This window comes from Aotus nancymaae, unplaced genomic scaffold, assembly GCF_030222135.1.
Source record: "Aotus nancymaae isolate 86718 unplaced genomic scaffold, 86718_ANA_hifiasm-v0.15.2.pri h1tg000059l, whole genome shotgun sequence".
NCBI classification, from domain to species: domain Eukaryota; kingdom Metazoa; phylum Chordata; class Mammalia; order Primates; family Aotidae; genus Aotus; species Aotus nancymaae.
This window is the reverse complement of record NW_026988473.1, coordinates 69,516,175-69,542,859: the sequence shown is the minus strand read 5'-3', so window position 1 is coordinate 69,542,859 and position 26,685 is coordinate 69,516,175. Positions and strand designations below refer to the sequence as shown.

At 40.2% G+C, this 26,685-nt stretch overlaps 1 protein-coding gene across 15 annotated transcripts in view; it reads left to right on the top strand.

Moving 5' to 3' along the window:
• The window catches only part of SYTL2 (synaptotagmin like 2), a 118,259-nt gene that overhangs the window by 52,809 nt on the left and 38,765 nt on the right, over window positions 1-26,685 (top strand). For 9 of the 15 annotated variants that reach the window (XM_012469517.2, XM_012469519.3, XM_012469516.2 and 6 more), the window contains exons 3-7: window positions 7,100-7,251; window positions 9,780-9,915; window positions 17,955-18,036; window positions 18,970-19,084; window positions 20,821-21,621. In XM_012469517.2, the coding sequence (XP_012324940.2) occupies window positions 7,100-7,251; window positions 9,780-9,915; window positions 17,955-18,036; window positions 18,970-19,084; window positions 20,821-21,621 (1,286 nt within the window). The remainder of the gene's footprint in view (window positions 1-7,099; window positions 7,252-9,779; window positions 9,916-17,954; window positions 18,037-18,969; window positions 19,085-20,820; window positions 21,622-26,685) is intronic. The other 6 variants (XM_064365378.1, XM_012469518.2, XM_012469509.3 and 3 more) reach the window with 1 other exon arrangement.

Below are 26,685 nucleotides of genomic sequence, written 5' to 3'. Positions count from 1 at the left end.
GAAAAAGGCCCAACTCGTGGCCTGACTCCCTCTTTGCTTTAGGCCTGACGGGACTTGTGGGGATGGTTTGGAGTCTGTTCTGCTCCTGGGATGGTAGAAGTGGAACTGGATCTCTGAAAATGTTACTCCATGGGCTTTTGTTTGTCAGCACCTTTTCCATTCTGTTGCTGTTTGTCTTCGCCTCTTCTACCAGAGCCCAACAACTCTAAGAGTTTTTGTGTTGTTGATCCATGTCAGTCATTTTACAGAAAAGGAAGATAAAGCCCAGAGAGGGTAAATGACTTGCCCGGGGTCACACAGCAAGTCAGTGCCAAAGCTGTAATGAGAAAAGCTTTTGGGCCAGTGCTTTTCCCTCTGCCCTATGCTGCTCATTGTTGTTATTTCTTCAGAAAGGAACAGTATGGGTTTGATCATGAGACAAAAAATCTGCTGCATGGAACTGGAGTTAAAACTGACATGACTTTGCATCTCACTCCCACCACTAACGAACTGTGTTTCTCTGGGCAAGTTATTTAACCTCTTTGAGCCTCAACTCAGAGTAGGCATGATCATAATACTAAATTCAAAAGATTAAAGTCAGGATTAAGTAACATAATTTTTAGGAAGTGAGAGATAGGGAGAGGTTTGGTAAAGGATACAAAATTACAATGACCTGATCACTATATGTTATATGTATCAAAACATCACTGTTTCCTTGTGAATATATACAATTCTTATTTGTCAATTAAAAATAATGTTTAATCTTCCTGGCACATAATATGTGATAGATACATTTTAATTCCTTTATTTACCACTCTACCTATACCCCCCAAAAGGGACAGAAGATTCTAGTTCATAGACTGATTCCTTAGGAAATTACTCCTAAAACTCTTAATTATTTAATGTAATAAAACTTAATTGAGCACCTATTAAGTACAAGGAAATGCTCTGGACAATGATATGAAGAAAATTCTAGGGTGATTGAAAACATGGCCCCAACTCTCAAGGAATTTACTATCTAATGACCTTTATCCATTTAATGGATTATCAATTGCAAATTTAAAATCTAAATTTTGTTTCCCTACCATGACTTTACAATGCCTCAGCCCTCCTGGGTGTTATTCAGCTTAGAAACACATTATGTAATTACGATATCAGCCCAATCAAAACATCATTAGAAAGGCCAATTTATTGCTAAAATTCAGACTTTTCTTTTAAATATTAATATTTTGTAGACTTTGGAGTGTAACTCTCCCATAGCCACGAGGATGTCACTAATGCATACACCACTGTTTCCCACAAGACTAGACACCACTGTAGAATTCTTTTCAGTATGGCTCTAGGTGAGATCTGGCATTCACATGGAAATGTTGCCATTTCTTTTCTTTTCTTTTTTTTTTTTTTGAGACGGAGTTTCACTCTTGTTACCCAGGCTGGAGTGCAATGGCGCGATCTCGGCTCACCGCAACCTCCGCCTCCCGGGTTCAGGCAATTCTCCTGCCTCAGCCTCCTGAGTAGCTGGGATTACAGGCATGCGCCACCGTGCCCAGCTAATTTTTTGTATTTTTAGTAGAGACGGGGTTTCACCATGTTGACCAGGATGGTCTCGATCTCTTGACCTTGTGATCCACCCACCTCGGCCTCCCAAAGTGCTGGGATTACAGGCGTGAGCCACCGCGCCCGGCCAAATGTTGCCATTTCTAATATATCCAGTACTTTGACTTGTTCACAGCCAAGCTCATTCAAGATACTTTGGAGATGATTTAGTTTATATGTTACTTCCCATTTCTTTTTTTTTTAGAAACAGAGTCTCTCTCTGTCACTCAGACTGGAGTGCAGTGGGGCAATCATAGCTTGCTGAAGCCTTGAACTCCTGGGCTCAAGTGATCCTCCCGTCTCAGTCTCCCAGGTAGCTGAAAACACAGGTGTGCACTACCACATCCAGCTAATTAAAAAAAAAGGTTTTGTTCCCTCGCATCTTGATTTCATGGATAGGAAAAATGAGTGTCACACAGAGACATATCCAGTTCCTAAATCACTCAGTCTGTTAATGGTAGAACATGAACTTGTACCCAGGGAAATGGTCACTGGAGTGTGTCTGGGGTATAGCTGAGACAATAACAGTTCCAGATCACTGTTGCTACCACACAGTCGTTTATACTGCTCCATTACCTGTAGCCACAAGTACCGGACTCAGTTATTACCATGTATTGCTACGTAGCCTGCTTCCCTAACTCCGATGTGGAGACATTTCACAGACCGGCAGTGAAGGAGACATCAGGGTGGATTCTTTCTTTCACTTCCACCCCTGTTTTGTGTCTTCTCTCCTGCTGCCCTGCCCCACCTTTAAGGAAACATCACCATACATACACATACGTAGTTTTGGTCTTTTATGGTTTGAAAATCACACACTGAAAAGGTGGCGTTTCCTGTACTTTGCATCTCACTGCCAGCAGGAAATTGCTGCTCATGTCTCTCTGTACACCACCACCAGCACTGTGTCCCCCACTCCCGTTTACACACAACCACATCTACGGCGATGGGCGTTTTTGCAGTAGATACGATCTCAACCGCCACCACATCTTATGATTCTCAGCTGCTTCCTTAAGACCTTGTTTTTTGTTTTTTTTTTTAAATGAAGGTAGTTGTCACTGAAGAACTAATTTCTAGGACCTCTCATGCTGTTTTACTGTCAAAGCAAAGGGGAAAGGAACGAATATTTGTCAAGGGACTGTACATGGATCTTCACATAGATTTTCCTGTTTCATCTTCAAAACAGTGTAGCTGAATCCACTTAACAGATGAGGAGATAGGGTTGAAGAGAGTAAGTGCCCTGCAGAATTGGAGCCTTGCTGATCCAACTTCACAATGTGTGCACTTTCCACACACCGTGCTGCCTCTCAGCAGACTACAGAGATCTATGATGTTTCATGAGAAAGATGCGTATTTCTTGTTTTCCACCGTAAGGAATGTTTGTAGTTTGTTTTCCATGTGTTGGTTTTCAGTTTCTTCATCAAAGATTGAGTTCCTTGGGAGAAAGAGTGAAGTGTGACAGCCATCTTAGAGACTGAAATCATGGCTGGCTCTCTGAGGCAGGATCAGACAGTAGAAAGCGTGTTGGCTGGGAGTCAGGCTGGCTTCTGCTTCCAGCTCTGTGTGACCTTGGGCAAGCCTCTTAACTTCTGTGGGCCTCAATCATTTTCTCTAGAAAGTGAGGCCATTCGTAACGATTTAAGCTCCCTTTCAGCTCTCACATTCAAAACAAACATCTGAGAGCACCTCTCAATCACACAATCTAAATATCTTGCCCAAAATATACTGGACAAGATGAAAAAAGAAAGGCTGGAGAATGAACCAGTCAACCTATCTGGCCAGCAGCTGTCCAGAGTTGACTAGAAGCTATCAACCAGGTCCTGCAGATGATGTTCGAGCTTTGTCTAGTCCTGTTGAGTAGCTGGAAGCTGAGATATACATAAGTGAGCACAAGGAGAAAAGGGGTGGGCTGAGGGCAAAGGTGTTGAATCCAGCCCAGAGGGCATTTCTGCTCTTCTGGCTTTCCTCTGTAAGTGCTCACATTCTTGGCATGAAAAGGAGTTGACATTGGTAGTTAGGGCTGTAGACAGAATTTTTAATGTCTGATTCCAAGCAGATGCCTGGTATGTGATAGGAAATTAATGAGTCAGTGAACAAATAACCAAACAAGGTTTAGATATGGCTTTTAGCATACAGAGGAGGTTAAATGGCCATCTTTTGCAATGGGTGAAATTTTTTGAACGACGTGGTGAAATTGTGAGGATGAAATGATATGAAGCATGTTAAATGTCAGATGTGTGGTTCAGCACAAGGCAGATACTGTTTGCTAGCAGAAGGAATGGAGGAATGAATGGGCGAATGACCAGGATGTCCTGCCTGGGAGGCCAGCAGGCCAGTGTCCTTTCTGGGTTGAGTGCTTTTCTTCAGCCCTCACTTCTGCCCACCAGTCCACCGGTGTTTACCGAGTATCTTCTCTCTACTTAGCTCTCTGCTGAAAATAACGTGTGTGTGTGGAGAGGATGGTAACGGATAAGTGTCAGTCCCAAGAAAGTTGCCCCTTTCCCTCTTCATCTAGATGGCTCCATAATTAGAGAATCAAACGCTTATTTGGTTGATGCAGTTAGAGTTCAGAAAAAATGAGAGATGCACATGGGCTGGAAGATGAGATTTTAACAGCAGCACTAGATAGTGGGATTTTAAAAATGATCCACATCTTTACGAAACTTAAACTTTGACATGTTATACATATAGATTTATCTACAAGATATTACAAGTGACTAAGAAAGAGAAATTGATTATTAAACCTAGTCATGTTAGATAGTCATGTTAGGAAATATGTAAGTGGCACTTAACTACATTTCAAAGAATTCCTGTTATTTTGCCACTTTAAAACAAGTGAGCCGGAAACCCTTTCCTTACTAGAATGGCTACCAGCCTTTATAGGTGCCATGTGTTTCAGGAAGTCGACACACAACCTGTGCTCATTGTACATTGATGATGGGCTTGCAGACAGTCATTTAGGCAGGAACAGATCAAGAGTTGCATAAGAATCTTCACGAAGTGCATTTTAGTTGAAAAACAAAAATAAATGATCTCGTGAAAAGAAATTGGGAGTTGTTCTGCTATGAGGGTTTGTGGCCTCCTTCAGCAAGAATGCTGACCGATACCATGTCTCGTGATGCTTTTTCCTGTTCTGATGAGACATGAGCATGTCCTACTGCATCAGGAGGAGACACTGACATTATGATTGGGCATGGTTCACTTAACCTCAGCAGTGGCAGGATCTTCTTGATCTCTTGTCTGACTCTGACAGGATGACTGCTGAGCATGTATGTGTTCGTTGATTTATTCTCTCAATAGTTATTGGGTATCAGCTCTGTTCCAGGCTCCATGCTAGGTGCTGGCATTACAAAGGTGATTAAGACATAGTCCTCACCTTCAAGGAGTTTGCAAAGTCCACAGATTAGTGAGTAAAACAGATCATTGGAATGTGATGTAGTAAGGGCTGGAGTGGAGGTGCTATGGGAGCATGGAAAAGGAGAAACTATAATAACCGTGCCCTCGTGAGTTAGGGAAGCTTCCCAGTGAGGCAGTGTTTGAGCTGGATCCAAAGAATGAGGAGCAATGGGCTGGACAGAGAAGTGAGGGAAAGACATCCCTTGAGACTTCCCATTAACTGGCCTTGTACCAAGGTCTAGGCAGTATTAAGTACTTTCAGTTAAACATCTCAATCATCTCAGAAGTCCTGCAGGGTAGGTCTTATTTTCCCTGATCCTTAAAAACAAAGAGACTAAAACTTAGAGGAGTTCAGCAGACTGCCCAAGATCACATCTAAGAAGGGTCAGGACTGAGATTTGGATGTGATTTTGGGAGCCTTCAAAACCCAGAGTCTTTCTGCTACAACTTCCTGCCTCTGTCATCTACAGAGGACACAGAAGAGCACTGGAGAAAAGTAGGAAGCCGAGCGTGCTGGCAAGTGGGGTATGGGTGTGAGTGCTGGAAAATGAATCTGAAAAGGTAACCGGAAACCTTTTTAGGTGGTCAGGAGCCTCATCTGATATTCCTCCACTCTGCAAGCACTGAATAAATACCCCCTATTTTCCAGACCCTAAGCAAAGATGGGGTGAGTACAGACCCTGTCCCCAGGAACTTAGTGTCTGACCAGGGAGAAGTAGAAGAACTCCTCCCTTCTGGAATAGAATTCAAACTTTGTCCTTCTGGGAGGAAAAAGCAAAGGTTCACCAACAGTCCAGCAGTTGTTTGCTCTGCTGAAAACCTTAGGCAGTATGAAACCATTAGAAACGTTTAATAAAAACCACGATCTCATTGCTGACTGAGAACTATGAAGCGATGACATTCTCCCTGTCAGGGTTTATAGATGAGCTGTCATGAAAAGGAGAGGAAGTTCCTGTAAGAGTTTACTCTGGGTGGAAGGACACTCTCCAGGCATGCTTGGGAGAGAGGAGACATCCTTGCTAGACCTGGGGTAACTGCTCCCCCTCTTTTTCACACTCCCAGATATGCCTGTTTGCAACCCTAACATGCAGTGCTGCTACCTCTGTGGCCTATTCACATTCTCGGCCTGAAACACTTAGATTTGCTACTTTAGGAAGAGCACATATTAGTTTAAATGACAATATTAAAACTCTCTTGGATTTATGTAGCACATTATCTTCCAAGAGTATAGTGTTCCCTTACAGTTTTTATTCTACTTCATTCTAAGTATATCTCTGTAAATAAGAAAAGAGAAATGTTGTGATGTTTTTATTTTATGGAGATGGATAGAAAGATGCAGAGGTTAAGACTTGTCAATTAGAACATTGTGTTTAGGGAAGTTTTAGGAGAGCAGACTATATCTCATTTGTTCTTTAGGTTTTAGCTTTTCAGTATGCATGAATGATTGTGGAACTCTTAACAGCAGTATCTGCACAAATGGAACTTGCCTGTATACCCTCCTCCTCAAATTTGGCCTTTGCTGACCCCAGCAGCCTTTTAAAGGTTCCTTTCTTTAATAATAAGCATGAGAGACATCTCCCCTCCTCCACAGGCTTCCAGGAAAAGCTCTGATAAACTCATATCACGCAAAATGGAAAGGAATGATGAGCTAATGCCTACCCCATCCAGTATTTATTAGGTACCAGGGATGTGCAGAGGGCTATTACATGAATTCACTTAGTTGAACCTTATAGAAGCCCCAATTTTAAAGTCCAAAGGTTACTATTAATGCTTTTTTATGGATAAGGAAACCAAGGCTTAGGGAAGCCTACCATATTATCCCCCCCGGGGTATTTGCATTTGAACAGCAGACACTGAAGAATGCAGCCAAAAAGTGAATCTGCTCTTGAGAAATTTCAGGCATCATATGGGGATCATGGATTAAACCTTTATTTGAAAAAATGTTGGCCTTCTCTGACTCTTCAGTCAAAGGAGAACATACATTTGTTAGTCATCTGGGAGGTTTTTGGTATCATCTGAAATACCAAAGCTTCATTTTAGCTGTATGTTTACACGTCTCTATGCAGTGTCACAATGAACTCATTTATTTACTGTGGGCTCTCAGCAAACTAAAGCTCTTTTCCTTTTGTAGACATTTGCCTGAAAAAATTAAGGATGACCAGCAGCTGAAGAATATGAGCGGCCAATGGTTTTATGAAGCCAAGGCAAAAAGGCACAGGGACAAAGTCCATGGCACAGATATCATCAGAGCATCTATGAGAAAGAAGAGGCTCCAGGTAGCAGGTGAGTTGACCTGGCTAGTGCATTTACAAGCAGCATTTGTTTGGGAAGGAGGAGCTGGGAAAAGAGAATGGTGTCAGAAATCTGCTGACAGAAATCATTTGGAGGAATGCTTCTTTAACATGTGGCCCTCTAGTTTAAAATTTCCTTGCTTTGGATTTGAATGGATGAGGGTCAGAGCTAGGTGACTCAGTGTGGTGTAGAGGAACATAGGAAGCCCTTTAGGTGCTGTGTTGAGTTGTAGTAGCACAGCCACTTGGGGCCTGTAAGGGATCTACCATCTCTTCTTTGGCTTTTAACTCTGAAGATTTAGAATCTTCTGAGTAAAGTTAAGGGCTTAGACAAAAAGATATCAGCCTCTCTATTCAGTGATCTTAACATATGGTAGTATTTTCTTAATTAACCAAGTATATTATTTAAGAGACTGTAAAGGCATCTTTTTAATAGAAAACTCTTCTTGTTTATTTGATTGAACAAAAATAAACTAAGCTGCACAGGAACAATTTTGAAGTCCAAAGAGACACCAACTTTGTTTTGAGGCTGTAGTAGCTGACACAGCATCTCCTTGCTACGTCCTCCAGCCTTCTCTGTGGCCCACAGTGATTCATTCAAAAGCCTGTTAGCTAGCACAGGACTTTTTGAACACTTTTCCATTGGCTCTTCACCTGCTCATTGCCTGCCATGTCTGTGGCCTGCAATAGTAACGTTTAAAAGTGAAAGCCAAAAGAGGGGGAAATAAAAATGGCAACCAACCAAAAACCCGCTTTTGCCTAAAGGTTTGGGAGGAAATCTTTACTTCCCCACTCATCTACTGAATTGATGGGATTTATACTATCATGGCAATGCCCATTTAAAAGTGGCAAAGGCAGCCAGCACCCCACCCCAGATGGGCTTTTGTAGCATGGTTTCTATGGCCAGAAGAGTTACTATGATAGTGCATATTCCTTATATCATGGCAATATTTTTATGTTGTTGTTGTTTTACTTTTTTTTTTTTTTTCACTAGACACAGAGTCTTACTATGTTGGCTAGGCTGGTCTCAAACTACTGGCCTCAAGCAGTCTTCCCGCCTCAGCCTGCCAAAGTGCTGGGATTATAGACATGAGCCACCATGCCTGGCCAAGGCAATATTTTAAGGGCTTGTTTAAAATTCTGTTGAGTTCATTAAATACTTACTGGGTGTCTTCTCTCTCATTAACTCTGGATTAGTCCTTGCAAAACCTTGACAAGGTCTACCTTATACTTGGTAAAGAAAATAGCTATCACCTTTTGAGCATTTAATATATGATATGCATTTAATCTCTGTTATTTCTCATTGTTGCAGTAATCCTGCAAGGTAGGCGTAATTTCCCCCATTCTATATATGGGATATATGAAGCTCAGAGAAGTTAAGTAACTTGCCCAATTATATGATCTATATAACTGGCCAATGGCAGAGCAAGGATTTCAGAGTATTTCTGAATCAGTGCCATACTCCTTGCAGATAAGGACTGACTGCTTAGTATGTACAATGCTTTGCTCGCAGCCCTCTTGCTTTTCAAAATCACCCAGACCTTCAGAAATCTTGAGGGATACTGGTTAGTACCGTGGACTCCATTTTGAGTTGAAGAAACTGGACTTATGTGTAACAGGACCTATCCTAGTGAGGGATACTATCCTGGAATGTGGGGATTTGGAAATTGGAAGCTTCAGCACTCCTTCATCCTTAATATTGATGAACGTATTCTTGGCATTTACTGGCTATGTGGCCTTAGGCAAGTTTTTTGAACTTTTTGATCCTCAATTTTCAAATCTGTATACTTGGAAAATAGCTCCCACCTCATAGAATAATGCATGCAAAGTACTCAGCACAGTACCTGGTAGTTAGTTATCATTCAGTTGATGCTAATGATCAGAGAGGTTCAGGTAAAGAGTGAGTGCTGGATGTTCAGAGGCAAAAGAGGTTATTTTGTGAAGCGGGAGCACAGGTTTTATGGAGGCTCTGATATCTGAGCTGGGATTGAAGAGTATGTAGTTTTGGATGTGTAGAGACTGTGGGAAGGAGGAGAAGGCAACGGAGGAAGACATTCCTAGACCATCATCATTTGTTCCCCTTTGTATCTTAGAGCGCATACAAGATATTTGATTACATTGTAGATATTCAGTAAATGCTTGGTAATGATGGTGCTTCTGTCCCACTGAGGACTTCCTGCCCTGAGCATCCCATGGCCATGCACATTTAGACCTGACCCCAACTTAGTTCAGATTAACCTAGAGGCAGTCAGAATTTTACTTTAGTGGTCTCTGGAGTTACTTGCACACGTAAAGGTATGCTAATACTCTCAGGAGACTCTGGAGAAATCTAATGTCATGGGAATTTACTGACTTCCCTCTTTCATGTAATTCTGATCAAGTACTTAGACCCAGTGATTGCCTTGGCACTGGGAAGGCCTGAGGTTCAGGTTCAAGCCTTCAGCAATAAGAGCTGATAAGAGAGTTGTAGATAATGGAGGTGAGAGATAACCTTCCTGTCTTTATTGTTTCCTGTTTCAGCTGAGCAGAGTAAAGACAGAGCAAATGGGACAAAGGAAAGCTGGGTGAATAATGTCAACAAAGATGCTTTCCTTCCTCCAGAGCTGGCTGGTGTTGTAGAAGAGCCAGAAGACGATGCAGCACCAGGAAGCCCAAGGTAAGGCAAAGCTTCTGGAGGGAGCTGCTGCATGTGGCTTTCGTGGCCTGGGGTGTTCCATGGGCAGAATGGCAGGCTATGAGTATAAATCTGAGATTGGAGTCATGGGCATGGGGAAGGGGGCAGTGTAAGAAAGAACTCAGGGCCCTGGTGAAGACAAAGCCCGAGCGGTACTCTTTCTCAGCTTCCAGAATTTCCAACAAATCTCCATCTTAAATAAAATAAAAATGTTAAATGGTGATTTCTTCCAGCACCAGCAAGAGCTATTTTTATTTCTCCTATGGATTTCTCCTTGTAATGAAGGAGTACTTCAAAGTAAATACAGGGGAATAAGTCATTTTAGGGAAAAGATAAATTATTTTCAGATTGTAACAGCCTAGTGCAGTGGAAGAACCTCAAGCACAAGAACCAGACAGATGTGAATTCAATTCCTGAATCTGCCATTTATTAGCCATTTGACTATGGGCAAGACAGTTAACCTTCTGAGTCTATATTCTTAACTATAGCTAGGAATGATAATATATCCCTGAAAAGCTACAGTGAGAATTAGTGATAATGTATGTAGAATACCTGGCATGATGGATACTCAGTAAATGCCCCTTATGGATATAGATTATCTTCAATATTATAGTCTTGGGTTTTTGTGGTGTTTTTCATACATGTTATCTTCTGACCAATCAAAATGTACATTTGTGCATCCTTGCTAAGAAGCAGCCAATTGTGGGGCTACATTGCTATAAACCTTTTAAGCCATAATGATTTGTTTTTAGGTCTTTAAGGATCTTCTCATGGATGTATGTTTCTTGAGGGCATAGTTGTTACCCTTTAATGAGAGGGCAGTTGCCTTTTATCTATAGCTCATTAATGAAGTTGGTTCAATTTGAAGTCTCCAACTGGGATGAAGTTGATGAATTTACTGGTGGGAGGTCACTAAGTCAGGTCCAAGGCTGAAGCACCTGGGAACAGGGATATTTCTAGCATAGTTTATAGGTGTCAGGGATGGTATATGATATAGGTACCAATATGCATTTCAAAGTCAAATATGAGTAAAGTGATGTCACATGGATAATGGAATACTGACTCAGTGGGTACTCTAAAGATACCCTTTATTTATCTATTTCCTGTTTGGAAAAGGGGATCATTTTGTTTTCCATGAATGGCAGACTGCACTGTTTTCCCTCTGGGACTATTTATAATATTCTTCTATATCTGTAGTGACCATCTTGGCTGGGGATAAAACATCTTAGTAGTTAGTCACTAATTGATAATGTGACCTTGCAGTAGTACTGACTTAACTCCTTGGGCTTTTATTTCCTCAACTTTAAAACAATAATAATAGTTTGCTAGCAGAATTATCGAGAACTTAATTAGCTAGTGAATATAGAATTCCCAATGCAGCCCATTAGCACATAATAAGTGCTCAAGAAATGAAAGCATGGGTTCTTGCATACATACAAGATGTTTCAGGAAGCCCAGGTAAGAGTGTGAAGGACACCCTATTCTTCACCCCGTGACTCCCTACTTGCCACCTGCCTATAATCTCTCTAATGTAATGAATACTTGGAATACTCTCTAATGTAATGAATACTTTCATAAAGAAAGATGAGACCTAAAATATTACCATATTAAAGAAACCCAGAGAGAGAACATAGTTATTTAGATTTACCACCAAGGAGCTGAGAGCAGCTCTTAAGAGCTAGCTTTGATGGGAACTGGAGAGCACTAGAGGGCACTGACCAGCTGAGAGAGGAGGGAACAGTTGTCACAGAAGGGGAAAGGAGGTGATTTGGGAGCATCAGCGACGAATAGCCTAATGCCGCATTTTATCTGGGTCAGACTTTCCATCTTCCCTCCAGGAACTCATTCTATCTCAATGGGCCTGAGGGACAGAGGTGCCAGTGTCCTCATAGCCTAACTTTTTCTTCATGAACCAAGGGGCTGGTGGGTATTCTCCCACTCTTCCTCAACTTGAAACTAATAATAAAGCATTCAAGATTAGCATCTTCGCTATTTTCTGCATTCCTTGCGTAACTTCAGGCAAGCCTCTCTCTCTCTCTCTTTTTTTTTTTTTTTTTTTTTTGCCTTCTCTGCACTAAGGTCTTTCAGGTCTCATCTATAAATCAGAACAGAATTGCCTCACCAGGATGTTGTGAGATTAAATGAAACAAGGTGTGGGAATCACTCAGCCTTTCTCAGGAAGAAAGAAAATTGGCCATTTTCAGGTGGCATGAAAATGGTTATTATTACATGGATAAAATATGGTCGAGAAGACAAGAATAAACATGTTAGACGTATCCAGGACGCTTTGCTCACTAAAGGCCAACACTGTAACACGTTGCCTGGGTGGTAATTATCCGGAAAGTTAGAATGAGCTATTTTTTACTTCCTTCTTTCAATATTAGAAACTACTACCTTATTCAGTATCAAGTTCCTGCAATGTTTCTTACCTCTACTTTAACCTTTGTGAACTGGGTGTGTGAAGTGTATTTTGGGGCCTGTACTTTTAGACTAAGTGAACTTTAATAGAATGACTCAATACCTGTCAATATTTTCTTAGCCAGGAGTCAGAAGTTGGGGTGTGTAAGATGATAGGCTGGTTATTGTAGTTTCTGGAGTTGTGCTAATAGGCTGTGTGGCAAGCTCTTTCTTTCTGTTGTGGGTACAATTCTGTGGGGTCCCACACATGAAGAAGTAAAACACTGTGAGTAACCAGCGTGTATTCAAGCATTGACAGCTACCTGCATTCTTTCCGAACCCACCTTTGTTTGCACCCAGAGCACAAGAAAGCAGAGAAAGGTTTATGAGCAGAGGAGAAGGAAATAAGGTTTGTTCTGGAGTAGCAAAGGGAAAACCCCGAATGCTCACATTTCTAGTTCTGGTTACACACTTTCAGCTAGGCAGAGTTGGCTGGACCAGCACTTCATAAACCCTTTGTAGTGAAGGACTAGTTTTGTTTCATTTAAAATTTTTTTCTAATCATCGCAGATTGATACCTTTTATAAAATGTAATGAAAATAAATACTAGAAAAATGAAATACAGGAAACAACAGTGGCATGCAAAAGATAATCCCATGGATTATGTTTGCTATAAATAGTTCTTCAGCACACAGTCTCCATTTCTGCACTTACCTCATTGTGAACCAGTGACGAACAGTTCATGGACGGGCACTGGCCCATGAACCGTATGCTGATAGCACATTGTGTGACCTCCATGACGGCAAATGATTGTTGAATATGTACACAGTAATCCACATAACATGGCTGAGCCAAGGTGGGGAGTACAGAATGAAGACTCATCCCATGTAGGTCAGGACCCTGTCTGTACATGAGGTATAATGTTTCCATACTATAAAAGTAGGCCTATTCTGGCTTTACTAAGAAGCTCTCACTTGGAAGTATCCCCAGGGGCACTGGTGATTATAGAAACATAGAGAAGAATTTGAGGGCCCTCTTGAATTTGCGTAGCTATGACACGAGCATTCAAGATGGAGAACTAGAAGGCAGGAGGTAGCCCATAAACCTCTGCAGCAGCCACGCCCCCTCCTTGGCTTGTGAGGGGCTTGGCTGCTGCAGAGGCTTGTAATGTCTAGTAGTCAAACATCTCTAGAGAATGTCTCCCAAATGAGTTGAGGGAGAACAAGATAAACCCTTCACTGTGATATTTCAGTCCATGGCCTTGACAGGTTTTCTTCTGGGCACTTACCTGTGAAATGGCGAGAAAATGATGAATTTCCTTGCAAGCAAAACTGTATTACATTTACACCTAACTTTGTTTTTGGTAGAATTAAAAACACTATTTGGTAAGTCTTTGTGCTTCATTGCCTATGCCTTAGAGATGCTTCTGACACAGTCTCCTTCTCACCCTCTGTTGAATAGGAACCAGTCAATTAAAGCCACATCTTTAGCTCTTAGTTTTTCCCCACAATGCTCTTTTTCCTGAAAGTCTTTCATTCATAGGTGTTAATTTCCCTCTCCCAGAAGGATTAGCTGTTGCATTTACCCCTAGTATTAAGATCAGTGTGAGGTACCTGGCTTGCTCCCAAAGGCAGGGTAGAGATGAGCCAATCTGAGACAGCCTATCTGATATTTTTTCCTAGGATTGATAGCAAATCTAAGAATGTGAAGATTTCATTTCTTGGAGGCCTGACCTACAAAGTCATTTGTATTGAGCTCTTAAAATCATTCTTCTTAATCCTATAAGATCCCAGATTTACTCATATCAGTTGTAGTAGCAACAGTTTCACTGTGACATAAAAATGGCTCATACTTTTATATTGTGTTCAACAACTCTGTAGCCTGAACCATGGGAGCACTGGAGAACTCTGTATACTCACAAGTAATATTTTACTTAAAGAAATACTGACTTGAAGAGCTTCACATAACGTATTTTCTAATTTTCTTCCCCCACTCCATCCCTGAGCCATCTTTTCATTTGTTTGCTCATTTGTTCATGCTTCATTAAGTGCCAGCACGTGCCAGCACAGTTCTGGGTGCTAGGGATGAGACACAGCTTGAGCCCCCAAGGAACTCACAGTACAGAGATCAAAACAACAAAAAAACAAGAGAACAATACTTGGAGGATTTGTTTCTGGTTCTATAAACAACATTTAAGCTAAAAAGAAGTACCTCAGAAAAAGGCACATCTGCTATTTTTAACTGTTTTAGAGAGAATGGCTGGTGAAGGTTAACAAACTTTTTAAAGTGACTGTGCATACAGGCACTTTGTGCTCAATTGGTCCTTGTGCTGGATATAGCAGGCAGATGGGGTGTCCAGCTGCCTGTGTGGTATAATTTTAAGATTGCTGCAAAACCTCTTACCCCAGTGACCCTTCTACAGTACCTAACATTATTTATTCTTTTTAGTTAAGATTTCAAAGACTTGTATTAAAATGAAGATGCTTTTAGGAGGGGCACCCTGATGCCAATACCATAGTCTAATATTTTAATAATCTTCCTAACCAAGTAAACAAATTCTGAGTGCTGCTTCTAATGTTGCAGGTCCTTTTTTGAAGAGTGCCTGAGGGAAGAAAATTATAGAACACAGGGTGTGGAATTTGCCTTGCTTCATAGTTTAAAAATCTTATCATGTGGAATGTTTTGAGTATCTTTTTTATTCAGGACACAGTCTACTACCCTCCAAGAGGAATTCTACGAAACAGAAGACACAGTATCTGGCTATAAAGAGACTATATTCTCTTGGAAAAAATAATGCACCTATTTATGAAGATATGACCACATGACAGCAGATAGTGCCAGGAAGAAAGCAAATTCCTAATCCAAAGTACCAATAAAATGTGCTGCAATAATTGAGGCAAGACAGACTTAATCCTAGCCAGGGTGATACAAGAGGTTAGATTTGAACTGGGCTAGAAGAGGATAAGGGATGATTTGGGTAGACAAAGCAGAAAGAACACTTACAGGGAGGGCCTGGGGAATAGTTTAAGTGGAAACAGCAGAGGCAGGTGAGTTTCTGGGGCAGTAAGTAGACTGACCATTTTGTTCAGCATGAAGGGTCAATGGAAAGGAAGAATGGGAAGGTATACTGGGGCAGATGGTGGATGGTCTCCAGTACCTTGCTGAGGAGTTCAGACTTCATTCCACAGGACTTGAGGATCCTGCAAAGGTAATGAACACAAGAAAGACACCATCAAAGTTGCATTTTGGACCATTCCAGTGTAGTGGTAGAATGTGGAAGGGATTAGGACAGTGGAACTTGGGAGTCAGGAAGCCAGATGTGAGGCCACTACAGTTGACAGAAATAAAGGAGGTATCAGTAGAGATGGAAAGGAAGAGGCAGATGTGGGAGTCCCTGGGAGGGAAGAATCACCCAGACTTGCCTCCAGTCCTCTTGCCACAAACCACTGCTATAATGCCAGAAACCAGAAGCAGTATGGCCTGGCCATTACCATGATTGTCTTTGGAGTTTGACATACCTAGGTTCAAATCCCCATCTCCTTTGCTAATTTTGTGACATCAAGCAGGTTACTTAACCTCTATAAACCTCAATTTTCTTAAAAGTGGAATGAAGAGAATGATAGATAACTCATAGAGATGATGGAAGGACCAATGAGAATAAACTGATTGCTGTGCTGACTGCCCAGTAAAACACAGACAAGCAAAACATTAGAGTCCCGTGAGAGAAACAAAGCTACTAGGAAATAGCTGCATTTTCAGACAACATTTGAGGCGTAAGACTCTTGTTTTAACTTTTTCCTATTAAGGAGACTGTGAACTTTAACTGAGTATCCCATCCTCATCCCAATCTGCCCCTATCCCAACCACAAGGTAACCCAATGACTCCTGTGTGTTTCTAGTGTTTTAGTGTCTGACCGTGTGTTCTGACTGTTCTGTTTCTTCCTCTGTTTTTCTTTTTGAATAGCAGAAATGCATTTTTGTTTAATATCTAAATAATCTGCCTCATTGTAGTTTGGCAAATAACATGGATTTTCCTACTGCCTACTATCTGTTGCTGCTTCTCCTAGCACTGGCCCAATTGGCTTTCATTTATTTAGCCATTCACCAATTAAGTACTTGGCACTGTGCAGGGCACTGCAGGGGATATAAAGATGTTTGAGACGCTCTTGAGGGGTCTCCCAGTTTACTATGAGAGGTAAGATATGTATACACAGAGGAGGTTGCATAGTAGACATGAAATACACAGCTAGATAGAGCTCAGTAAGGGAGAGACCTCATCTCTAGGAGGTAGGGTCTACATGATATGCAATATGGGACATTGAGGCTGGCAGCCTGGAGGCACAGGAACTGGAATTCCAGGGAGCAGAGGGAGAAGAATGTAGATACTCTGCTTATCCTTTGGGCTTGGTGAGTACGAAGAGAAAAGGAGAAAGATGGTGGGAAAAGATGAGTGTTCCATAGAGAGCCCCAGTCATCAGCACTTGGCTCAGGTCTTCTGATTATGTGACTGCTTTATTTACTAGGGAAGATCATGCAGAACACTCTGAGAAACCGAGCATAGCATCAGCTGAAGGGATGTTGTTCCTCATGTCACCCACTGGCTTCTTAAAATGACACTCAAGAGAAATTGCTTTCTGGTTCTTAGTTATTGATTGTTTTTGTTGTGTAGAGACTGAATTCTGTCAGTGACCAGGTTTCTTTTTTCACTTCAGTTCCTAGATAGCTTTATTCAAGTTTGTGCACAGATATTACAGGAATGGAAGACTCCTGTAATGTATCTATTAGCCTTAATTCTGGCTCTATTATACATTCCTATTCTGTTCCCTCCGCATTCCCTCCCATCCTCTATTTCCCCCTTTCTTGTCTCTGTATAATCAGGCTGTATTTTACATCCTTCTGCTCATCTGCTATAATGCCTTCTGGAACGATGAGGAGAGTAATGAAAAGAAGAATGGCTTCCTCAAGAGCTCAGCCTTTTCTTGGGAATAATTGTGTAAAAATAGCAACTACAGTACAGAGGTAAAGAAAAATGAGGCTATAGGAACATTTAGCCCATGGTTTTAGTGACAACAATCTTGGTCAAGTTTCTGTGGTTTTGGGGACAAATTGCTCCCCTCCCTTCCAGGCCTTTGATTCCTTTGCTTCCTAGGGAAAACCAGGAATCTTTCCCCTATCTCCACCAAACTAAGGTATTTTTCCAAGCTCCTGACTATGACGCCACTAAGAAAACTGGTGATGGTAACAGGGCACAGAGGCTTCAGCCAGTAGCGACTTCACCTCCTGTGCCTGAGGCAAGGCCACTGGAGCAGGGAGTCTGAGCAGGTTGTTCCTCTCCACACCCAGGTCCTCCATGACCCTCTTTTGCCCTTCTTACTCAATGGCCAAGGGCGTGGTGGTTCTGGAGGGAGCATGCTCACCTCACTTGTCTCCACTCACTCTTGCCTTACTCTCACTCTGGCACTGTCCTGTCCCTGGGATAAGGGAATCACCCTCTAGAGAATCCTTCTTATTCCTCCATGCCAGCTTCCTCTCCTAGCCTGCTGATAGCTTTCCACTTCGAAGGCATAATTTATGATTCCTCAAAAGGTGAGGTTTTATTCTCTGAATTGTTGTTTCTTCTGCAGTTCCAGTGTGGTAAATCCAGCTTCCACTGTGATTGATATGTCTCAGGAAAATGCAAGGAAACCAAATGTGTCTCCAGCAAAGGTAGATTGAGCCCAGATTTTGAAAATCTTGTATTTGTTAGGAATGCCAATTTTACTAATTGTGTCAAAGCATCACAAAATAAAGAGAATTTTCTAGTGCTGTTTTTTGGTACCAAATTCAGGTAATTTTTACTATTTAGTTTAAGAAGTCACTCTCGTGGTAGAAAAAGTGGATGGATACCATGTCACTGCGTTGCTGAAGACCCAGATTTCTTGCCCTAGATGGTAAAAAGTCTGAAGCTATTCGGTGCTGCTGCTTTTTAGCATATGGACTAAGGCTTGTTAGTTCCATGTCAGTCCTTACTCATATGCATAGATTCCTAAATCTCTGTTAGAGATCTCCTTCTGGGAGAGAATTGCTAATTTATTAAACTGTAGACAGTAAACATTGTTATTGAGTCCTATATTAATTTTTAAAACCTCTGTTGATACCATTTTTATCATTAGAATTGTTGATGATAATGACTGTGAAGCACTTTAGGATACCTAAAATGTCTTCAGAATCCTTAGGAAAGGTCAATTACAGTTGCATTTTGTGTAGCTGTGATCTAGCACACTGAGAGTCTGGCGTGGTGGAAGCACTGGGGGGACTCTGACCTGATTAGAGGCCCGAGTTTTCTTTAACCTTGATCTGGTCTTTGCTATATCCAGGGCCAAGTTTTTTCATCTGTAAAGTGTGGGATTTTGATTTAAGTGCCTGATTCTGATCTAACTTAGTAGGAATCTGGCTTTGCATGTATTTTATATAATTTTTATATAGCATATATGGTAATTTTGTGCTAAGCAGGTTAATCAGAACAACTGTTTTTCAAACATGCCAGATAATGGAATTTGTAGGATAAAACTAATAAAATTGAAGATAATAAGCATTTTCCAACACTGAGTTGCTGTCATGACATTTAAAATAAGTTTAATAAACAATATTTTTCCCCAGCAAAGAAAGAATCCATTTAATAGCTCCAACTTGCCAGAAGGTCACTCATCACAACAAACTAAAAATGAACAGTCAAAAAATGGAAGAGCTGGTTTATTTCAGACTTCAAAAGAGGGTAAATATTTTTTTTATGAATTTGATATTTTTATCTTTGTTATCTGTGGACTGAGGGAAATTCTCAGAGTTCCTTTCACTCAAATAACTTCCAGGAGAAAGTGAAAAGTCCTGATGGTTTTCTTATTTTACTATGCTTGTTGGTTTCCTTCCTGAGGGAGAGGAAGCAGAAATTTTAGAAACTGGAGGCTTGTGCATTCCAGTCTCGGAGCTGTGGCTTGTTATGTGACCTCCATCGTGTCTTGGACTCCCTCATCAGTAAATTGGGAGATTTTTTGACCAAGACAGTTAGTCTTCCACTTACCAGTATTTACTAGATACCGACTGTGTGCCCACGAAGTTCTGTTTAAAAGGGGTTGCCTCAAAAAGAAGAGGCCTCTTGAGAATGTTATGATCCTCTAATCTGTAATTCTCAACCCAGCTGCCCACAAGCATTTGATCAGGTTTGTGGCTTAATTGATGTAAGTCAGCCTGCTATGGTCTTTCATCATTTTTGCATACTGTTAAGAGGAAGTGCTAAACATTTCAATCTCTTCAAAAGCACTTGAAGAAGATTGCACAAGCCTTAAAGAGCGATCAAGGCTAGAAAATTAAGCAACAGTGGAGCTGGGGTTTTCAATTAGCCTGTTTGAATGTTAATATACTTTCCATTGGGCAATATTTTGTAGAAAACAAAATCACTGGAACATGTTAGATGTTTTTTAACTTTTTTTTTTCAGAGCTCTGTTCTGTCGCCCAGGCTGGAGTACAGTGGTGCAATCTCGGCTCACTGCAAACTCTACCTCCTGGGTTCAAGGGCTTCTTGTACCTCAGCCTCCTAAGTAGCTAGGATTACAAGTGTGCGCCACCACACCCAGCTAATTTTTGTATTTTTAGTAGAGATGAGGTTTCACCCTGTTGGCCAGGCTGGTCTTAAACTCCTGACCTCAAGTGATCCGTCCACCTCGGCTTCCCAAAATTCTGGGATTACAGGTGTGAGCCACTGCACCTGGCCTGTTTTTAACTTTTTGACAAACTTTTTTTGTCAACACTTTGTTTTAGGTGTTGGGATTTTATTTTTTTTTTAATTGAGTTTCCTTTTCTGATTTCTGCAGGTGAATTTAAGTGACTTCTATGTTTTTCTTTAAGCTTCTTTTGATAAATTTTCTTTTCGTTCTTAAAAAATCTTTCTGTATTGAGTATAAAATATCACAAAGTATATAAAGCACAGTAATTTTAAATGTACAGTGTAATGAAGTTTATACATGATTTTTCTAATAGACGTTATTTTCTAGAGCAGTTTTAGGTTCACAACATTGAACAAAAGATACGGACATTTTCCCTGTACACCCCCTTCCCACACAGGCACGGCTTCCCTCATTGTCAACATCCCCCATGAGAGTGGTACATTTATTACAACTGAGGAACCACACTGAGACATCACTGTCACCCAAAGTACATCATTTACATCAAGGTTCATTTTTGGTGTTGTACACTGTATGGGTTTGGACAAATGTATAATAGTGTGTGGCCACCATTGTAGTATCATAGAGTAGTTTCAGTGCTCTTAAAAGTCCTCTGTGCCCCACTGCATGCATTTTTAAAGGCTTTTCACATTAGGCTTGTACTTGTGCTACCTACTTTACTGTCTTTAGTATTTTAATAGTTTTACTAAGTGTAGGTTAAGTTTATGATAGGTATTTTAAATTATATATTACTCTCTATATGATATATCACCTACTGTGCTTTAATTTTCAGATGAATTGTCAGAGTCAAAAGAAAAGTCAACTGTTGCAGATACTTCAATTCAAATGTTGGAGAAATCAAACCAGACTTTGCCAGGCCTTTCAAATGGGTCCCAAATCAAGGCTCCAATCCCCAAAGCCAGGAAGATGATCTACAAATCAATTGATTTAAACAAAGATGATAACCAGTCTTTTCCTAGAGAAAGGACAGACTCCCTGAAAATGAGAGGGGCTCCGAGAGGGATCCTCAAGCGCAACTCCAGTTCCAGTAGCACAGACTCAGAAACCCTTCGTTTTAATCACAACTTTGAACCCAAAAGCAAAATTGTGTCACCTGGCCTAACCATCCATGAGAAAATTTCTGAGAAGGAGCATTCTTTAGAAGACAACTCTTCCTCAAACTCCCTGGAGCCATTAAAGCATGTGAGATTCTCTGCAGTGAAGGATGAGCTTCCACAGAGTCCTGGGCTAATCGGCCGGGAAGTCGGAGAATTTAGTGTTTTAGAATCTGACAGGTTGAAGAATGGATCAAAAGATGCAGGGGACGCAGATGAGTTTCAGAATGACCCTAAGACTTCTCAGTACAGAAAGCCTTTGCCTTTTCATCAGTCAGCCTCAAGCCCAAATGTATCAAAAAGTGAAACACATCAGCCAGTGACTTCTGGTTCTTTTCCAATTAATGGGCTCCATTCTCACTCAGAAGTTTTAACTCCAAGACCACAGTCCATGGAGAATTCACCAACCATCAGTGAACCCAAAGATAAATCATCAGAATTAACAAGGCTCGAATCTGTATTACCTAAAAGCCCTGCTGGTAAGAGAGTTGTCACTACTAGATTATAAAAACTGAGTGGGCTTGGAATGCCCAGGCCAGCTAGTCCTGTAGAAGCCAATTTGACCTTCTAGGCATTCTATCTACAATTCAGACAGATGCCACTGGAAATGTTTATACCTCTTAATGTGTTTGGAGATTTTCCTCAATCACCAATAACCAAAGTACCAGGAGTTTCTGGCCCATTATGCTTTACCCTAAAATATATATAACCGTATCAATTATTTAAACAAATGACAACGTTTTTAGTTAAATTAAGGTGGAATAGAGTAAGAAAGAATTACCTTTCATTTGCCAATACCTTTGTACAGGGTAAATATATTATTACTCGCCTAATGCAAATTCGTTCATTACGATTTTTGGAAACTTTGGTTTCTGTTGTCATCTCAAGAGAATCTTCAATTTCTTAGCGTTAAAGGTTGGGAAACTAGACTTTGAGGCCTTACTATGCAAAAGCCTCAGACTTCGGCCTGCTCAGGCCTCCAGCCATTTGTTCTTAGATTTTAAAAGCTCTCAAGGCACTTTCTCCTTCAGCTGGTGTGAGTTGAGAGGCAATGAGGGTACTGCTTTCCCCTACAGTACTAGCCTTGTCTTGGAGGTCTTTCCACTCTCTGGGGATGCCTTAAACTACTTTTACACCTATATGATCATGAAGTAATCATAATGTTTTATAATCATAATTTCTCTGTTTTAAAAAAAATAGAAAAAACCATGCTGTGTCCCCTCTGCCGTCCTTAATAAGCCTGTGTCAAACCCTGTGATAGTTTCTTCATAGTCAGGATAGTTTACAATAGCAACAATCAAGTTTTAACTCAATTGCTCTCCCTCTTCCTTATTAGTCAATATGAGGTTAACCCTGTGTTACTTTTGCTCAGCCCTACAGTTTCATGCATGTTCAGGTCAATCCACTTCTTAAAAGACAAAGTACCTTTTCATCGCTGGACATTTTTAATCATTTGAAGATGACAGAACATTTTTTAGAATAAAAAATTAGCAAGTGCTTTTTTAAAGAAATAAAGGAACTCATATTAAAAGAAATTACCAATGGCTGACTACACATTAGCAAATAATTTCGTGTTTACCTAGATATTTATTCAAAAGACCCAAAAATTTCCTTGGTAGTATTTCCCTTTATTATAACTGATAGAAAAAAAAAAGTAAAGCTTTTTTTGTTTTTGAAACTGCACCTGCTTTCTTATAGAATACCTTTATAATTTTGTATATACTTATTTGTGCTTTCTGATGTTTAGATCCCAATGACCATTAAATCTGGGAGAAAAACATCATCAGCAAAACCCATTTCATTGACCGCCAGCCTTTCTGGTCTCAGAGAGTGCTTTTAAACAAAGTTCTGCTCACTCGTTAGTGCCCTGCTTTTTCCCTTTTTGCTTATCATGAAAATATATACAAGTAAATACTGGAACAAAAAGTGGTAAACTGTAAGTGTGTGAGTTTGATGTTAGCTGTGAGCTTAAGGACAGTCAAAATTACACTCATCATCATACTGGAAAAACAAAACAAAACAAAAGAATTCCTCTGAGGAAACAAGTCGTTACCTGGGTTTGGATTTTTTAAATAACTGGTTTTATTTTTAAACTCGTGACTTTCACTGAAAAATATTTAAGAAGAAGAAATGTACACAGAATTTTAAAATCTCATCTGTAATGTCATTACCCAGCATTAACTATTGCTAACATTTAGTTGTGGAACCTTCTAATGATTTTTAGGCATTTGTGTGTGTGTGTGTGTGTGTGTGTGTGTGTGTGTGTCTGTGTGTCTGTGTATAATTGCACTTTAGGTTCTGGGGTACATATGCAAAACATACAGGATTGTTGCATAGGTACATACATGGCAATGTGGTTTGCTGCCTCCATCCCCCCGTCACCTATATCTGGCATTTCTCCCCATGTTCTCCCTCCCCAACCTCCCTACCCTCCGCTGTCCCTCCCCATTCCTCCCCAACAGACCCCAGTGTGTGATGCTCCACTCCCTGTGTCCATGTGTTCTCATTATTCAACACCCGCCTATGAGTGAGGACGTGTGGTGTTTGATTTTCTGTTCTTGTGTCAGTTTGCTGAGAATGATGGTTTCCAGATTCATCCATGTCCCTACAAAGGACACAAACTCATTGTTTTTTATGGCTGTGTAGTATTCCACGGTGTATATGTGCCACATTTTCCTTGTCCAGTCTATCATTGATGAGCGTTTGGGTTGGTTCCAGGTCTTTGTTATTGTAAACAGTGCTGCAGTGAACATACTTGTGCATGTGTCTTTGTAATAGAACGATTTATAATCCTTTGGATATATACCCAGTAATGGGATTACTGGGGCAAATGGAATTTCTATTTCTAGGTCCTTGAGGAATCTCCACATTGTCTTCCACAATGGTTGAATTAATTTACACTCCCACCAACAGTGTAAAAGTGTTCCTATTTCTCCACATCCTCTCCAGCATCTGTTGTCTCCAGATTTTTTAATGATCGCCATTCTAACTGGTGTGAGGTGGTATCTCAGTGTGGTTTTGATTTGCATTTCTCTAATGACCAGTGATGATGAGCATTTTTTCATATGTTTCTTGGCCTCATAAATGTCTTCTTTTGAAAAGTGTCTGTTCATATCCTTTGCCTACTTTTGAATGGGTTTGTTTTTTTCTTGTAAATCTGTTTTAGTTCTTTGTAGATTCTGGATATTAGCCCTTTGTCAGATGGGTAGATTGCAAAATTTTTTTCCCATTCTGTTGGTTGCTGATTCACTCTAATGGTTGTTTCTTTTGCTGTGCAGAAGCTCTGGAGTTTAATTAGGTCCCATTTGTCTGATTTGGCTTTTGTTGCCAATGCTTTTGGTGTTTTAGTCATGAAGTCTTTGCCTACGCCTATGTCCTGAATGGTTTAGCTTAGGTTTTCTTCTAGGGTGTTAGAGCTTATGTTTAAGTCTTTAATTCATCTGGAGTTAATTTTAGCGTAAGGTGTCAGGAAGGGGTCCAGTTTCTGCTTTCTGCACATGGCTAGCCAGTTTTCCCAACCCCATTTATTAAACAGGGAATCCTTTCCCCATTGCATGTTTTTGTCAGGTTCGTCAAAGATCAGATGGTTGTGGATGTGTGGCTTTGCCTCAAAGGCCTCTGTTGTGTTCCATTGGTCTATATCTCTGTTTTGGTACCAGTACCATGCTGTTTTGATTACTGTAGCCTTGTAGTATAGTTTGAAATCAGGTAGCGTGATGCCTCTGGCTTTGTTCTTTTTTCTTAGGATTATCTTGGCTATGTGGGCTCTCTTTTGGTTCCATATGAAGTTTAAGGTGTTTTTTTTCCAGTTCTGTGAAGAAGATCATTGGTAGCTTGATGGGGATAACGCTGAATCTATAAATTACTTTGGGCATTATGACCATTTTCATGATATTGATTCCTCCTAACCATGAGCATGAAATGTTTTTCCATCTGTTTGTGTCCTCTCTTATTTCCTTGAGCAGTGGTTTGTAGTTCTCCTTGAAGAGGTCCTTTGCATCCTTTGTTAGTTGTACTCCTAGGTATTTTATTCCCTTTGTAGCAATTGTGAATGGGAGTTCACTCATGATTTGGCTCTCTGTTAGTCTGTTATTGGTGTATAGAAATGCTTGTGATTTCTGCACATGGATTTTGTATCCTGAGACTTTGCTGAAATTGCTTATCAGTTTAAGGAGATTTTGGGCTGAGATGATGGGATATTCTAAATATACAATCATGTCTTCTGCAAATAGAGACAATTTGATTTCCTCCTTTCCTAATTGAATACCCTTTATTTCTTTTTCTTGCCTGATTGCTCTGGCTAGAACTTCCAATACTATATTGAATAGGAGTGGTGAGAGAGGGCATCCTTGTCTAGTGCCCGATTTCAAAGGGAATGCTTCCAGTTTTTGCCCATTCAGTATGATATTGGCTATAGGGTTGTCATAAATAACTTTTATTATTTTGAGATATGTTCCATTGATACCTAATTTATTGAGAGTTTTTAGCATAAAGAGCTGTTGAATTTTGTCAAAGGCCTTCTCTGCATCTATTGAGATAATCGTGGTTTTTGTCTTTGGTTCTGTTTATGTGGTAGATTACATTTATAGATGGCATTAATATATTTTGCAAATTATATTTATACTGCCCAGATTTATTTTTTCACTAATGATGTATCACAGACATTTTTTATCATCATTAAGTAGTTTAACAGACTAAGAATTCTTAAAGATTTCTTAGAGCAACTTAACAGTTATTGACATATATTTAATAGTACAATATGTACTTAAGGAAGGAAGTCAGTATCCACTATGCATCAATTATTGTACAAATCATTTGTTGTTTTTATATTTAGCCAGAGTTGCTTAAAATTAGAGTTTTTTTAAGCAAAAGGATCAATGTAACAAGAAGAGCTAACGATTTTATAGATCAACAAGACAGAAAATTAACAAGGACATCCAGGACTTGAACTCAGACCCGGAACAAGTAAACTTAATAAACATTTATAGAACTCTCCACTTCAAATACATAAAACATACATTACCACCTCACACCTATTCATAAGTGACTACATAATTGGAAGTAAATCACTCCTCAGTAATCACATAGCATTTCATAGGTTTAAATGAAATACTGGTTGGCTGCTCGTTTGTTATTTTCTTCCCTTATTCCTTCCTGTTTACATCAAGTATAATTATTGGTATAAAAGAGGTTTTCAATACCCATTACTAAACTGCATTCTAGCCTGGGCAAGAAAGCAATACTCCCATTCTCTCTCTCTCTCTCTCTCTCTCTCTCTCTCTCTCTCTCTCTTCCTTTTTCCTCCTCTTCTTTATTCTTTTTCTTTCTAAAAAAAAAAAAAAAAAAAAAATTAGAGTTTTATTAACTGACATGTTCTCTAAGGTATTTCAAATGCGGCTGACTTCCTAAGAAATCAGCTCATACAATTATTTGGAACATCCCTGTGCATGTATTGCATAGCTCAGCACTTTAAGGGTGAGGAGAAATGCTGATTCTGAGTCTTAACTAAAGGGTCTTAATTAAATGCCTAAAAAATTTCCCGA